Here is a 15,858-nt window from a genome sequence, read left to right on the forward strand (position 1 = left end):
TTATGACTCGTATGTACGTATATAATGTAAGGCAATGCAAAATTACCACTGCTAGTAGTGTATTCTCAAAGTTCTCTCCGACAGGCCCTGATGCTGACCATAGGCATAGACAGCGTTCAAACACAGAACAAGCTCATCCCATGACATTGCAGCGTTTTCGACACTGAGCCTTCAGTGTCTGCTTCACAGCACTTATAGAGCAAAACAAAAAAAAAAGAGTCAACAAGCATTAGGAGGAGAACAGCAAGGAGAAGAAAACAAAGAAAGTCATTTTGATATGCTGATCTCATTCACAAGTCATCTTGGCTCCTGAGTCCGGTGATCCAGAAAGAGAACAGAAACAGGACTAATGGAGGTGTTGGAACACAAAGCTCAAGTCTGGTTTAGGTTTGTTATGGCCATGGAGGAAAAAAAACACTGGTTGTTTCTCCTGCTGTCTGGGCCACATAAATTAGAATAAGTCCAGCAGATTGGGCCCATTTCACAACATATTACTGCAAGGGCTACCCTCTCTGCTATACTGCAGCAAGCATTTACATAGAAGCATACATGGTAAGAATACAACTCTAAATTATTGTTTCATTCAGATAACAGACTGTTCGAGCTACTACGTAGGCACTGGGGATTTGATGCATTGAATCGAAGACAACCAAAGCTGTCAGACCAAGTACAAACATATTGTAATATCCTAATAGAGTTTGATTCACATGATCTCACTTATTCCTCAGCGAGGTATCTCAGATATGTTATCTATCTAGCTAATGTCGTAACTTGAATACTGATATACACCCACATCTGAGAAATCTTAAAATAAACTAGCCTGCAGGATCTCTGTAGTGTTGTGTATCTGTGGTCCTTGGTTCTGTGTGAGCTTTGGTGTCAGAGTACTGGTGTTGTCTTTAGCTCTGTACTGAGCACATGCTGCTACAATACAACACCCAGCTTGTCGCATAATGCTAGTTGATTGAGTACAAAAAAATTAAATAGATAAATAGATAGGTACAGTACATTTAAAAACACTTGAACAAAAGGGATATTCTTCAAAGGTTGCCAAAAATAAACAATCATTACAGCATAAGGATTGATACGCAATAAGTATAATAAGCAACAAACAATACTGACTACACAAATCAACACTGTCAGTGAACATACAGTCTTTGAATGATATTTAGTTGGCATAGTGGGACTCTTCAACCTCCGCTAAATAAATCAGAGAAACAAATGAGGCAGAATTAAAGGGTTTGGTTAGCTCTTACTCTTGCACCATACGAGCGTATATCATGGTAATGAGTGCAACTGAGCACAGTTAATGTTTCTCTGTTTTTGAAAATGGGAGGAAATGAATGAGCAACCTTTGGCATTGGTAATGGAAATAATGATACTGACTTCAGTAAACAAAATGCCTTGTTGCAAATACTCTGCATACAACGTGGATGGCATAACTGGAGTGTCCTCTGGCCTTTTGTGGGATGAGATGATGATCAGTGTGTGTGTGTGTATGTGTGTGTGTGTGTAGGGGTCATGAGTGTGGTAAAGATGCGATGAGCCACTGCAGCAGTAGTTGGAGCCCAATCATTGGCCAAAGACACGAGCCTAGGCGGGTCCCACCTCCACAATCAGAATCATCTTCCTGTTGGACAAATCAGTTGTCAATCAAACAATAAACAGTCTTCTCCTACCTCCAGTAGCTCTACTACGACTACCTACTAATCTACTACAAACTTGCGCTACTTACAATACACCTTATATGGACCTACAGTATATGTCTGAGATACAGTTAAATAGAATTGAATTATAAAATGAGCAGTTCATGATTGTATTGCATCTTATCTTATTTTATCTTATGGTATCCTATCATAATATATCCTACAGTGTTGTCTTGTATGTATATACCTAAGCCTACCTAAAAGCATAATTCATAGTACATTTTAGGAAATATGATTATTCACTTTCTTACTCTTATTTATGTCATCTCATGTCTCATAAATATAAAGCTAGAACAAGGAGATGGTTAGATTAGCTTAGCAAAGAGACTGGAAAAGGGAGCTAGCATGGCTGTGTTCTAAGCTGACAAAAGCTCAAAAGCTCACTAAAGCTCCCATTAAAGGGGACATATCATGCTATTATGTTGTTTTCAGGTGCATACATGTGGTTTCTACGACATGTTTGTACATACATTAATGTTCAAAAAACATTATTTTTCTCATACTGCCTTTCAGAATATTCCTGTATTCACCCTCTGTCTGAAACACTCCAATTTAGTGCCTGTCTGGTCAGCATTTCTGTTTTTTTTGCATATGCAATCTTGGCATCTCTGCATCGTCATTGCAGCTGGGGAATGACTGTAACGGCACTGTTGTAGCACTTTATATCTACAAACGACTGTGTGGAAGTCCTGAAATCGTTTCTAAGTTTCTAAATACAGGCTGTGTGCTTTTCTCTGTGGATTGAGCTCTACCTGCTTTAAAATTGAAAAAGACATCGAAAATAAAAATTCAACATTTTTCACAATACGGGATCTTTACCACATTATATATCTTTGTTAAATCTCTACAAAAACTGAAATGTAAAAATTTGTTTTACAGGAAATATGTGATGTTTTGAGCCAGGTGAGCTGTTTTCTTGTTTCCAGTCTTTGTGCTTAAGTAAGTAACTGGCTGCTGGTGGTAGCTTTACAGTGTACTGTACAGTGAGCATGGCATTGAGCATCTTCTCCTCTTAGGCTATGTTCACACTGCAGTTACAAGTGACCTGAATCTGATTTTTTTGCTCATATGTGATCCATATCTGATTTGCTTTCGACAGTGTGACCAGCACAAGTCGCATTGAATGTGACATTTTCGAATCAGAATGAGGCCACTTTTAAATGTGGTACTGAATCGTAGACGTATCGGATTTTTTTTAATGCGACCGCAATTTGAACAACCAGGCCGCATTTAATGCGTCTTTAATGTCATTCTGACCCGTGCTACACTATAAATTAATTAAAAATTAAGTTGATTGAAAAAAAAGCCAGGAACAGAATCAAAACTAACATGAAGGGCAGCAGTGAACTAGGGATATTGACGTTTTAGACCTCATTAGTATTTGGGGTGACACTTTGGTGCATTGAGCCATAAAATCCTACGATACCGGTTGCCATTGCCATGTTCGCTTCCGTAAATGTCATCAGTGATCAACTGCGCATGTGGATCACTTCAGGAGCGTGAGCTGTTCACACAGCAATCCGTAGACAGGCCACATTCAAAGACGTAATGTGAACAGCAAAACAAATACACCTGCAGTGTGAACAGCCTAAATCTCAGCAATAATGCAAACAAGCGTATTTCCCAAAATGTACTATTTATTTTAATGCTCTGCTGGAGTTATATAGGTGTTCCAGGCCTCATTCTGCTTTTCATGCATGTGTGTGTATGTGCATGCCCCCGCCTATGACACTGTGTGGCTTTATTGTATTTGATGGGAGTATTCCGGATATCCATGCAAGCCAAAGACCTGGGAGCAATTGGTGGGAGTCTTCTGTATTCAAAGGGCAGGAAAGCCATGAGGAGCTTCCTCTGTTTACTCCAGTGATGAAATGGACTGGCCTGGCCACAAACTGTCTTCCTATAAGGAGCTGAGCCAAAAGTAATGGGACAGATGGAAAAAGGAAAAGGGACGCAGCCTACTTTTACTTTGTTCATCTACTTCCTCAGCCATTCCCGTCCTTCCCTTAGCTTCTCAGCACTCAGTCTTTCCACAATATAAACACACAGGCACATGAATTAGTGTCCTGTTATGTGTGTGCTCTGTGCCTTTAGAACACAAAGAAAGGCTGAGTTTACAAATAAATGGGAAATCATTTTTCCAAATATTTAGACTTCCTATAAACTGTTTGGAGTTGGGTGATGATGTAATGATCTCACACAACTTATCCACCTTGCTCCTTTGTTTTAGGAGGGGATTTACCTCGAATGGTACAACACATGAACTTCCATGTGATTTCTGCAAGGAAATCTACATAACCACTACCATTTGCTACTGTATGAGGTCTTAATATCGCATTGCAATCCCTTAAACTTTAAAAGACCTCTCAGTCTTAGACAAAAAAACATCCGTACAATTGGATGTTTTTTTTGTAGTTAACAAAGCATTGAATAAATAAAAAGATTATGGCTGCAGATATGTTTATACATAGTTTTGTACTGTATTATTGAATTATGGTGTTGTGATTTAACGCTTTTAACTGCCAAGATTTAATCTGCCCTCCATCTGTTGGGGTAAACAGGAAAAAATAACAAGATGCCAAAGAAAGATGTAGCATACTGTTACAGAGATAGAAATACATCCCAACTGTGTGGAGGCCTGAAAGCTTGTTTAAAGGCACAGTTTCTAAATACAGGCTGTCTGCATTTCTCTGTGGATTGAGCTCTACCTGCTTTAAAATTGAAAAAGAAATGGAAATTAAAACTTTTTTACAATATGGGATCTTTACCACATTATTGCGAACATGGCAATGGCAACAGGTATCGTAGGACTTTATGGCTTAATTGTGGAACCCCAAATACTAATGAGGTCTAAAACGTCACTATCCCTAGTTCACTGCTGTCCTCCATGTTAGTTTTGATTATGTTCCTGGCTCCTGTGTGGGCACACTTTTCTTTTTACGATCAACTTTATTTGTAATTAATTTAACAATGCAGTGGGGTCAGAATGACATCAAAGTCACATTTTCAACTGTTTGTTTTTAAAGTGTGTTATTGACTTAGTCCTAGAAGGCCAATTTCTTCGAATTATTTGAATGTATATGAATGCATAAATACAGCATAAAATATATAAACATATAGAAATAATGTATATACTGTATGAGTCAATGTAACTGGGATGGGTGGTGTTTGAATAGTTGTAAAGTAGATTAAATACGTAATGACCCAGCAAATATTACATACGAAATATTAAGAAACAACTATTACATTTACATCACATCAAAGTGCCTGATGTGCCCTTGTGAAGCACATTGTGATGGCCCAGAAACAGTAAAAATAGTGGTTCATAAGCCTGCGTGAAGCTCTGGGAGTACACTGACCCTGAATCCACACCAGAAACAACAAAAGAGATGTGGGGCTCAATGTAGAACCTCTGCTGATTGGGCACAAGGGCTCATCCTACCAGACAAGAGCAGCAGCCATTGGGATGCATAAAACAAGAATGACAAATTATGAGTAGAAAGGTAATGTAAAACAAAAATAATTAAAAACAACTGAGACAATTGTGACAATTGCATGCAGAAATCATGAAATAAAAATAATAATAAACTGATAAATAACAAAAGAAACTGAATTAATATATCAAGTGTGAATCCGAGTGAAAGACCAAGCAGTGCTTTGAACCTCTAGAGAATGCTGATGAAATCCAGACAGAATTAACAGAGGCCAACTGTGAAGCCCAACTAATAGAGCTGTTTCCTGCAATGTTCCCTGCATAGAGGCACATGTGTGGTCATGTCTTACGTTTTCATTGTTGTCGAAACACACGTCCGGCCCTTTGCGGTATCTAGGATTCTGTGCCAGCTCGCATGGATCTGGACCTTCAGCTGAACAGACACTCTCAGGAAAAAGCAATCTGCTGTCAGCGGTGAACATTTAACACTTTAAACAACAGGCAACAACTTTGGCTGGAAATACCTTGATATATTTTTCCCCAGATATTTGCTGTTCTGCAGTTCTGTATTCTGTATTCTTCTGAAGACATTTAAGCTCATGCTTATCATTAGGCCCTATGCATTTATGTATATTTACTGTGCTAAAGCAGCATGTGTGCATTGTAGCAGGTGTCAGTGTTTGTGTGTGTCACAGGAGGCCCTTGTGACCCCATCGTGATGACCTTTGATGATGACAATTGTACTGTTATACCAGTAGGAAGCTACAAATCTATACAATGTATATCCTGGACTAAACAAAGGTACGTATCAGGCATTATATATATATATATATATATATATATATATATATTTTCTCTTAACCTTAATTCATCCTGATGGCAACATGCAGCCCAGATGAATTAAAACAAAGAAATTTAATCTGGGAGTAACATGAGACAGGCTTTCATATGCTATGCATCTGGTTTACTATTCACCCGTGAACATTCAGGGGGGACCTACTGCAAACTCTTAAGGTGTGTGTCCTTGTATTGAGAGTTTAAAGCCCCCCTGTCATAAGGGTGATGGATGGAGGGCTGGAAAGTAAAAAGGAAGTGTGACTCTATGTTCGATTTTTACGAGTTGAGTGAAAGGATACAGGGTTGTTCAGCCTGACGTAGCGGCCTGGGGTCACAGGACAAACATGTTGCCTTGGCATCAGTGATCAGGAACACTAGGTTGGTGTTTGGCAGCTTCTCTGCACGATACATCCTAGAAAGCACACATGCCCAGACGCACATAGTGGTAAACAGTGTATACAGTATTCATACAGTTATATACCTGTTGTCTAAAGATATCCTAAAGCTCCAATTTACATGCAATAACAAATTATATACAATATGTATTTCTATATAAAAGTGTACAGTATATTCGGTATGCACACACAGTTACGTTTGTGCCCATTTGTGCACATATATACAGTACACATTCATACCTCTTCTCTCCTCTAGTAGTCAAGAGAGTTTCTGTGTCTACAGTTGTTAACATTTGGGGGTAAAGCACCAGACACGTGGGACTCATAACACCCAGTAATTACAGACATATTTAACCCCCTCCGACAGCTCAAATTGACACAAAAAGAGTTCTGGGCAAAGTGGATGTGCAGTGGTCTGTGAACGTGTGTATTAGTGAGTTTGAAGTATAGCCAGAGAGCGAAGGAAGAAAAACAGATAAAAGAGCTTTTGTGCTTCCCTCTGCAATTCCGGTCACTGATGGATCAAGGTAATCTGCGTCTGATCAAACCTCATCAGAACACAGCTGTCTGAAATCAGGCTGGAAAACAGAAAGAGGCCAGGAAACTAACAGTATTCTGGACCCATCCCTGCAGACCATTAAAGAGAAGGATGTCCGGGAAGAAGATAGAGTAAAAGATGGAAAATCTTAAATAATGCAACCCATTTACACCATGAGAGGACAGAGCCACTAAAAGGGTAGCCATGCAGATTTGTTGTAGGGATCAGCATTCGAATCGGCCAATATTCGCCTTGTTGACAGTTATCGGCAAATAAAATGATTATTCCAACACAATTAAAGATAAAACAGCGAGCATATGCTGCTACTGCAGAAGAGAGGAAGCACATAAACACCAGCATAACACAGTCCTTAATGACCACAGGATTTGAGAAGGGGAGAACAATTCCCATGGACAGCGCCAAAGCTAAAGTGATTACTAACAAGCTGATGGAGTTCAGTCATAGCCTTTCTCCACTTTGGAGGACAGTCACTAAGCTAACATTACTGAATATATATATATAAAATGTGGGTGCTAGCCCTGGAAGTATGCTTAGCCTCACTGCACAATGGATGACAACGATTTTAATTCGATAAAAGCAGTGTTACACTCCCAGGATAAAATATTTATATATATTATTTATGTATATTATGTATTATATTTGGAATGGTTTTTACATTTACATTTAATTTATGTTACACAAAATGTTTTTGTTGGGCTGTGTAAGTACTGAAAAATCCCAATCAAATCATTGAGTAGGTCATTTTAGTTGTATAGCAGCTAAAAGGGCTTTTAAGGAGAATCAGTTAAAAGTTTATTTCATGAATTTGTATGATTGAATTTGATATCTCATTCAAAGATAGTGTAAGTGTGTTATAAAATGTGTTAATTGAAACATCAGTATCAGTATCAGTATCAGTATCGGCCCAGAATTTCACAGGTGCATCCTTAGTTTGTACACATATGACAGAACACCCACATACCTGGAACAGTTTCCACAGTCCAGGACGCCTGAATAGGATCTTTCTTCATTGTCAAAGAAGTACTGAGTCTGCTCCGTGATGCAACTTTCCTTAAACATGGCATCTGGTATGTCATTATCTGCTGACTCCGCTGGAAACACAGGTTTAATAAAGAACAACACTGGACAAGATTAGTGAGAAAGCGGTGTGATCGCAATCTTTCAAATTAAGAGATAGGTTGTCAAATACTGTTTTCTCATCTAAATAAAGCTTATGGTTACATTTTGCACAATCACAGCTTTTGTTACTCACCTGCCTCGAGAAGGTTGGGAAACATGAGACCAAAGAAAAGCTGCTGGAGTATCGACCTAGACACAGAGAATTAAAAAAACAAAATGAGTCACATGGATGAGTCAATAGGCCATCTTTAATTTATTTACATTGAACAACCAAACACTTTTTAATTACAGCCAGACGTCTGTTCAAAGCTAGAGTCATCTGTGATTTAAATGTCAATGGAAGTATCAGTCATTCTGTTTTAAAAGCTGGTTATATTGCAGTTGGACAGTCGTACAGATGCAGTATAAAGTTGTGTAACTGCCCTTGTCCTGCACTGACACAGTCAGCTTCATCTCTCAACAACATGCAAGCCCACTCCCATACAAACTCCCACCCCACAGTACAAATGTACTCCTACTCTTAAACACACACGCAAACAAACAAACACAAAAAAGTGGAAGACAGAAAACACAGAACCACACACTCACCAGGCAGCACTGGAAGCCCACCAGCCAATACTAAGCATGTCTGCAATGGTAGGCTGGAAAAGGACAGGGGAAGAAAGTCAGAGTCATTGCCAAAATAAAGTGGATAGGTATGAAGAAAGAGCAATTTCTGTCATGAATCATGATTTTTTAAATTATATATTTGAAAATATAAGAATCCATAATCAAAGCTTTTTTGCCTTTTTACCATGTAAAATAATGTAAATCTAAAAATGTGTAAACAGTAATTATAAGAGAGAAAGATAGCTATTGTGAGTGAATCTCTAACCACATAGACGGAGCGGGGTCCTGCTGCAGCCTTGCTGTCTTTCTCTGGGTCGCAAACGGACTGGTAATCATAGGTCTTGTTGAGGGAGTACAGGGAGGTGTTTACCAGGTTGATCATTAGCACAGGATCCACCTCGCCAAAGAACTGACCTATCTACACGAGTTCACGTACACACACACAAACAAACAAACAAACAAACAAACAAGAAAACCTGTCAATAAAAGCAGTGTAAGACTCTGCTTATACAAACAAAAAATACAGCTGTGTACTATCTCCTCTGACAGGGCTTTATAGTCTTAGCCAATCACTGCCTCGCATCAGTGCTTAACCAATCAGGGTTCCCATTCAACCGTTCTGTGGCAGCCTCTATAAACAGAAGGCAGCCAACCTGTCACGCTTCACTTTGTGTCTACTGCCATGTCCTTTCACCCTTTGATCAAGCAGTTCGAATAGGTGGCGATGGGTGGTGTGCCCCAGTGTCACCTGCTATATGTGTTGATGTTATGTCGCTGTCAGTGTCACAGCAGGTTTTGAAACAGCGGTGAGACTTTGCTCGCCGAACCAAAAGACCTGTTTAAAGGTGAAGCCTGTGTAACATTAAGGTAGCATATTGATAATCCTATGATTACAGTCAGAACAGGTCACTCTGTAGTTTCACAAGTAGCTGGACACCTGGCGGATGAGCAATTGGGTGATTGGTCTTTGTTTTTTTTATTGTGGCAGCCTTCATTGGGATGAATAAGCTTATTCTAGGGCTACAACGTTTCTGCACGAGCCCAACAATGTATCATAGGAGTCTGCTTATTCAAATGCTTGAAGAACATACACTGTATAACAGACACTGTGATGGTAGAATGGATCAAAGGCAGCAGATGTTCTGTCTTGACTGACATGTAATGTTTCCAGACCCACTGCATGTCCTAACACTGACACACAGGGGCCTAAAGCAGCCTGAAAAAGTGGAGTTAACTGACTTCTTGCATACACAGGGGACTCACTTCACTAAAGCTTCCATGACTGACAAAAAACCATCAGGACCTTCCCTTTGATCCTCCTCCAGCAGCTTGTGCTTTACTTGGAGACATGGATGTACTGCTGTCCTACAAGAGCTTTCAAATAGATCACAGCTAACAGGCCATTCCCCATAACTTAGCTGAGTCATGAGCGCTTTATTTGACCTGTATATGAGATAGATAGATCCCTGTGACAAATAGGAGCAAAGGTATGTAAAAAGGTAGAGAAAAGTAATAAATATGAATGCTGGCTCTTTTATTTAATCTTTTCTGACCGTGTGACTACAGATGTTGTATTGTGTGGTGGTTTATCATGTACTGGTAACTCACCAGGGTGACATACTCATCCTGGTTGGACATAAGAAGAAATCCCCCGTCATCCAGGATCACACAGTCTACATGCTGTAAAGTAAAAAGATACATAGTGTAAAAGTACCATAAAAAAAGTATTTTGAAGAGAGACTCTAATCAAGCTTGAATACATTAATATATTAGAGGCAAATCCTATTCATAATAGTTTTCAATTTCTAATTGAAGCTGTCAGCACAGCCATGGTAAGGGAACACCATTTTAGAGAAGACAATAAACAAAAAGATCTCAGATTAGATTCAATAAACTGCATTGCTGTACCTTGTCATTCCTCAGACAGCCACAGATCTCATCCTTGCACTAAGAGGTTAATAAAAATGAACCAGACAAGAAATTAGTATTATACACCAATTAAAAAGGTGTTAATGACTGTATATATGATGCAATGATACTTGATTAACACAACTTACATTCAATTTCAGTGTAGCATTCATGAAACTATTCATCCAGAATGAGACGTTAAGTTTCACTCCCACCACTATAGAACAAACCACAAAACAGGCAGATGTATAAGTTTCAACTTTCGAGTCCTCTCTATTATGTTGCATCAAAAGACGCAATCAATCTGGGATTAGCAAGACTGACCAGCTGGCTTGAGCGTGACTTCATCAATCGTGATGTCCACTGCTTTGCTCACTAGGATACCTGACTCAGAAACAGGCTCCCTGCCCTCTGCTGCAATTGAGAAGAGGTACACGAGGGAAGATAGAGAATACTCACGGCAGTTTAACTTAAATCATGTTGGAATAATTGCTATCCATTGTAGGAAATTACATGCATTTTTAGCTGCTTGTAATTTATTTAAGTGTAGTGGAGTCTGTGAGGCCAGTACATATGTTAATCCAGTCAAATGTAGCTGAAAGCTCAGCTACATTACACTGACGTTTGCCTGTCCTGATGTCTGTTAGAGAGATCAGTGGAGATAACAGGAAGTATACAGGGAGGGAGGGAGGGAATGAGCGCTGAAAGACACAACGGGAAAAGGAGAAGGATAGAGTGATATCAGAGGCCTGAGAGTGTGATCTTTGCCAGTGGGATTGGGATGACGTCCAAAGGCAGAGAGCAGGATAGGCTCATTGCCAGATCACATTGAAGATCCTCGTACGTACAAAAGTGCACACACATACACATATTCCAACCTTTTAGAAAACTTACAGTTGAAAGATGGAGCTGTGAAAATATAAATTTCATTGTCCAGGGTCCTTTTGTAGAAGCTGGACTCGTATGTCTCAGGATTCTCAGTCCACTCCTCCCCAGCACTACAAAAAACATTATAGTCACAAAATATTCTATATGGACCATTATATCCATAAAAGCAAGCAAATTTGTTTGATCTATCTGAACAATTTTAATCTCTAGCCAAATGTTAGTCATCACAGTAAGAGTCACACCCAATTCACTTGATATATGTCAAGGGTGTGATCTCACTAAAGGCAATAACTGACTGTATTTTATGTTTTATAGGCAGGAGGAATATGCATTCATCTTCAGTTGGAATATTATATTCTGACCAAGCCGAGCCCCCAAATTTAGTTTAGACAAAAGTAGCAGTAAGGAAATTGAGGAAAATGAGCTGCGTTTGGCTGCTGGATGTGTGGATTCGACCCATGTCCTCTACTGGCTTGGCAAGCTCTGGGAGTTCAGCTGAAAGTGTCTAATCCTCCATGTTCTGGAAAATAACCCAGTGGGGCAGGTGAGTAAAGCAGCCAAAAGCGCTCCACCTAAGAGCATTACAGTCTGTATCCATTTTCATTTTACACATTTACACCACCAGATATTTGGACAAAGCTTGCCATGCTGTTTCACGACACCAGTGCTAATGCTAGAAGTGAAACTGAGTAGAGCAGGGAGAGTACCTTCTTGGGTAGACTCTTGTGATTCCTCCATCTGTGGCTACAAACCTGGCCACTATCCCATCCCTGAGAACATGGAAAACAACAGCCAATCAAACATCAAAGCCAATCTCACTGACAAATATTAGAAAGTATTTGTGAACTGTGAGACCAAGCTGCAGACATGACACAAATTGTTTTATGCCCACAGTCGCATGCCTCTATGTGTCCTAATGTTAAACAGATACCCTGCAGTGTGTGTAAATTTGTGTTCAGATTATTTCAGACAAGTGGGCATACCATGAAAGGAAACACACTGATGTCATTATTTTACTTTCCTAGGAAAACAGCATGTCTTGGCAGAGCTTGGTATGGTTGGGTGTGATATGCATTCAGCATTTTGCTTTCATTGTGTTTCAATAGTTAGACATGATCAAATCTCCCGGAATAGACACGAAATAACATAAAATTGACTCAGTCAGTAAATTGTGCACGAAATGATCAGAGCAACAGTGTGCATATGCAACACAGATTTCCATTTATGAAGAAACACTTATTTTTAATAAGCCCAGATAAGTAGTGCAAGGTAAAAAGAGCAGAAAGGTTTGGCACTCACACTTCCTGCTCGTTCCAAAGTTTAACCAGTTCAGCTGTTAGACCTGCATCCAAGAGTAGTCGATTCACCAGGGACACATTACCTGTGCATTAAAGAAAAGATACATTTTACATATTGCAGACATTATAACAAGAGTTTCAGTATTTAGTAGTGTGATATGGCAATGGAAGCAATTACAAATATATGAAGAAAATGCTACACATTTTGGCTCACTACTGATGTGCCAGTGAGCAATGCACTTAGCCCAGCATTATTTTTCAGCAGGTCTGTTCACTGGTGAGCAGTATGAATACTGAGGAGACAAGTGATTAAGTGTCTGAAGGTGAAAGTCAGGCTGAAAAAAAGCAGGTGTGTTCAGCCAAATCTTCTCCCTGGATAAAGGAGGAATAAAAACATTGATCTCATGACACTTGTTAGGAAATCTTCCAGCAGGGAGACATGTTTTTGTAGGTCTTCTCTGAGTGAGTATTAGACAGTTAGACAGCAGGAAGTACTTTGTGAAGGATTGGCTGTTGCAGTTTTAGAAGAGTTTGGGGAGATGATGCCAAGGTATTGAATTTAAACCCCATTGTCAAAAAAAAAATATTTTTCAAAAAATATTTGTTAGTTAGTTTTTCAATAAAGCTTCCCTTGAGTTTTGTTTTAAATCATGTCAATACGTTTTTATAGAGACTTAAGACCATTATGCACCAATTATCATCCTACTACAGGGGGAAAAACGCTCAGGATTGTTTATATTTATTTAAACGAGTCACAGGTGCTAGCACAGGATAAAACCCATTTTCTTTGAATATCTTTACAACCATGCACCTAAAGAACAGAGCACGCCTGCCTTATTGCAAAATACCAATTCTTGCCAAAAGTCAAAGTCTAAACCATTTTCAGTGTGTATGTTGCTAGCTCGGAGATTGTTGTTGCTGTTGTTGTTTTCCATAGCGAAGGGGATTTTGAAAACGGTAACCCGCAGATAGTGATAGGTGAGTAGAATGTCATGTGAAATACGTGTACGGAAATGTCTTACTGGAGAGATTAAATGTCTGAGAACTTATGTCAGTACGGGCCAACGCCAAAATCATCAGACAAATTCAGTTGTTTATGACCGAATTATGAACTGGAAGTAAGAATGCGTCTGATAAGGACAATCTCCTGTTTTGTGCTACATGCACTGTATGTCAATGAGACAATGCATGTCATCCAATGTCTGCAGCTTATTCACCTGATATTGTTCAAAGCTCACATGAGAAACCAGTTTAATACTTCACAAACAGCAACAAGAAAAGCATAAATGCATATTCATATAGCTTGACCTTCGGTTCAAATGGATCAAGGATACCTAGATCCATTAGCGGGATGATGGTGGTAAGCCATACTAGGGAGGGATATCCATTAGATGATGACAAATCAAGCACCATGAGTCATTGTGTAGCATGACAACATCGAGCTTCTAGGAAACTCAGTCGATCAGGCTGATGTCACTCTGCTTAGACCACACTAATCTAATGACGAAAGTAATGCTCTGACCTTCACATGCTGACCATTATGATATCAGAGTGGAAAGCTCTGTCATGACTTACAGTAAAACCATACTTTGCATGTACACTTTCCTCACTGCACACAAAGCGATAAAACACACTGTATATTGATTTAGGTGACATTGTGTGGGTCAGTGGTATAATAATACTCATATGAATAAAAACAGTGCGGCAAACTGACATCAAAACCTGTGTAAATGTGTCAAGTGAAAAAGATGCAAGACTCACATGCATCTGGAGTGTTTCTTTCAATGTACTGGCTGAAGTCAAGGACAAACTGGGTGTTGTTGACTGACAACTTCAGCTCTTTGCAGTACTCCCTGAAGGAACAGTATTGATCAGTTTCAATCTCAGCCCTTTGTTTGTTACTTTACAGTGAAAGTGGGTTGTATGAGAGTGTCAAGATCACTCACCTTGGAGCGATGTAGGTGTAACCAAACTCATCAAACCTCTCCTGCTGTATGGTTTCCATGGCTTTTGAAAACAAAACAAAAAAAAACACCTGATTAAGGCTCATAAGATTGTGAATATTCCATACAGCTTTTTATAAAATGAAAATGCTCTGGTATTTGTGCTTTGAGATGACTATATGAATCCAAAAACACTCGACAAGTGGATGGCCATATCAAATCTAAATTAATAGACACAGTACATGACCCCCCCCCCCCCCCCCCCCCCCCCACACACACACACACACGCAGATACGCATAAAATATTGATGCAATATGAGGTGATGGATTCAGGTAGAGAGTGTGGATGGAGGTGCAGCGAGGAGTTATGAGAGAATAATTCAGTGAAAAAGACTTGCCTTCTTGCCCTGTAATAACCCCAGAGAGACAGAGGTGAGGAAAGGAGAAAGCAAGCAAGACAAAGCGTTATAAAAATACATTCATCAACTGACAAATGCTGAAAATTGGAAATATTTCCAACAGTAGGTTATAAAACATTGTGCTGCAGTAAAAGAATATCTATTATACAAACTTAAAATAGATTGAGCGCACTTTCCAGGGATTCAGAACAAGAGATGATAGTGGCATGCGAGGGAAACCACACATAAACATACAGTAGTAATACAAAAAATCGATCCACTCTATGCCATGTCCGCCCTGGCTCTGGATTTCATTTAAAATAGTGTCTGGTAATTCTTATCTTATAAATGACACTACAGGCATGGATGGCCATCATTCACTTGTCTCTTAAAATGAAGACATTCTGGACATTGCCTTTAAAAGATATCGAGTAATCTTAAATCGTGTGGTGAAGTCTGCGGAAAAAAAAGTACTGAGCGCCGAGTTTCCTCGGGGTCTTAGAAATCTGGTGCAGGATGAAACAATGTCCTTCACATAAAACATAACAGGCAGATTCATTTTCCCTCTGTCTCTATAGACTGGGCAGGGTGTCTCTATGTCCAATTGCGTTCCACACCATGCATTCTTTCTCTTTTTTTTCTTGCTCTTTACTTCTCTGTCACCACCTCTTCAACCTCAGTATTAGGTCATTTATTCAGTGCATGCAGCATTTTCTACTTTATGGATGAAAATATGTCCATCCATCACACCCTTTAGACTAGGAT

General features: G+C 39.4%; 1 protein-coding gene across 1 annotated transcript in view; it reads right to left on the reverse strand.

The window, feature by feature from the left end:
* Nucleotides 1-1,503: 1,503 nt before the first annotated feature.
* Nucleotides 1,504-15,858, reverse strand: part of LOC310948958 (voltage-dependent calcium channel subunit alpha-2/delta-1) — a gene marked incomplete at its 5' end in the record, with an annotated part of 60,710 nt that continues 46,355 nt past the window's right edge. The window contains 16 exons of the mRNA XM_083916268.1: nucleotides 1,504-1,630; nucleotides 5,490-5,572; nucleotides 6,276-6,388; nucleotides 7,892-8,021; nucleotides 8,183-8,238; nucleotides 8,638-8,690; nucleotides 8,924-9,076; nucleotides 10,267-10,338; nucleotides 10,567-10,605; nucleotides 10,716-10,783; nucleotides 10,891-10,980; nucleotides 11,461-11,564; nucleotides 12,162-12,224; nucleotides 12,754-12,835; nucleotides 14,514-14,605; nucleotides 14,699-14,759. Of these exons, the coding sequence (XP_083772394.1) occupies nucleotides 1,520-1,630; nucleotides 5,490-5,572; nucleotides 6,276-6,388; nucleotides 7,892-8,021; nucleotides 8,183-8,238; nucleotides 8,638-8,690; nucleotides 8,924-9,076; nucleotides 10,267-10,338; nucleotides 10,567-10,605; nucleotides 10,716-10,783; nucleotides 10,891-10,980; nucleotides 11,461-11,564; nucleotides 12,162-12,224; nucleotides 12,754-12,835; nucleotides 14,514-14,605; nucleotides 14,699-14,759 (1,370 nt within the window). The 3' untranslated portion in view covers nucleotides 1,504-1,519. The remainder of the gene's footprint in view (nucleotides 1,631-5,489; nucleotides 5,573-6,275; nucleotides 6,389-7,891; nucleotides 8,022-8,182; nucleotides 8,239-8,637; nucleotides 8,691-8,923; nucleotides 9,077-10,266; nucleotides 10,339-10,566; nucleotides 10,606-10,715; nucleotides 10,784-10,890; nucleotides 10,981-11,460; nucleotides 11,565-12,161; nucleotides 12,225-12,753; nucleotides 12,836-14,513; nucleotides 14,606-14,698; nucleotides 14,760-15,858) is intronic.

Source organism: Echiichthys vipera (assembly GCF_963691815.1).
Source record: "Echiichthys vipera genome assembly, chromosome: 7".
Taxonomy (NCBI): Eukaryota; Metazoa; Chordata; class Actinopteri; order Perciformes; family Trachinidae; genus Echiichthys; species Echiichthys vipera.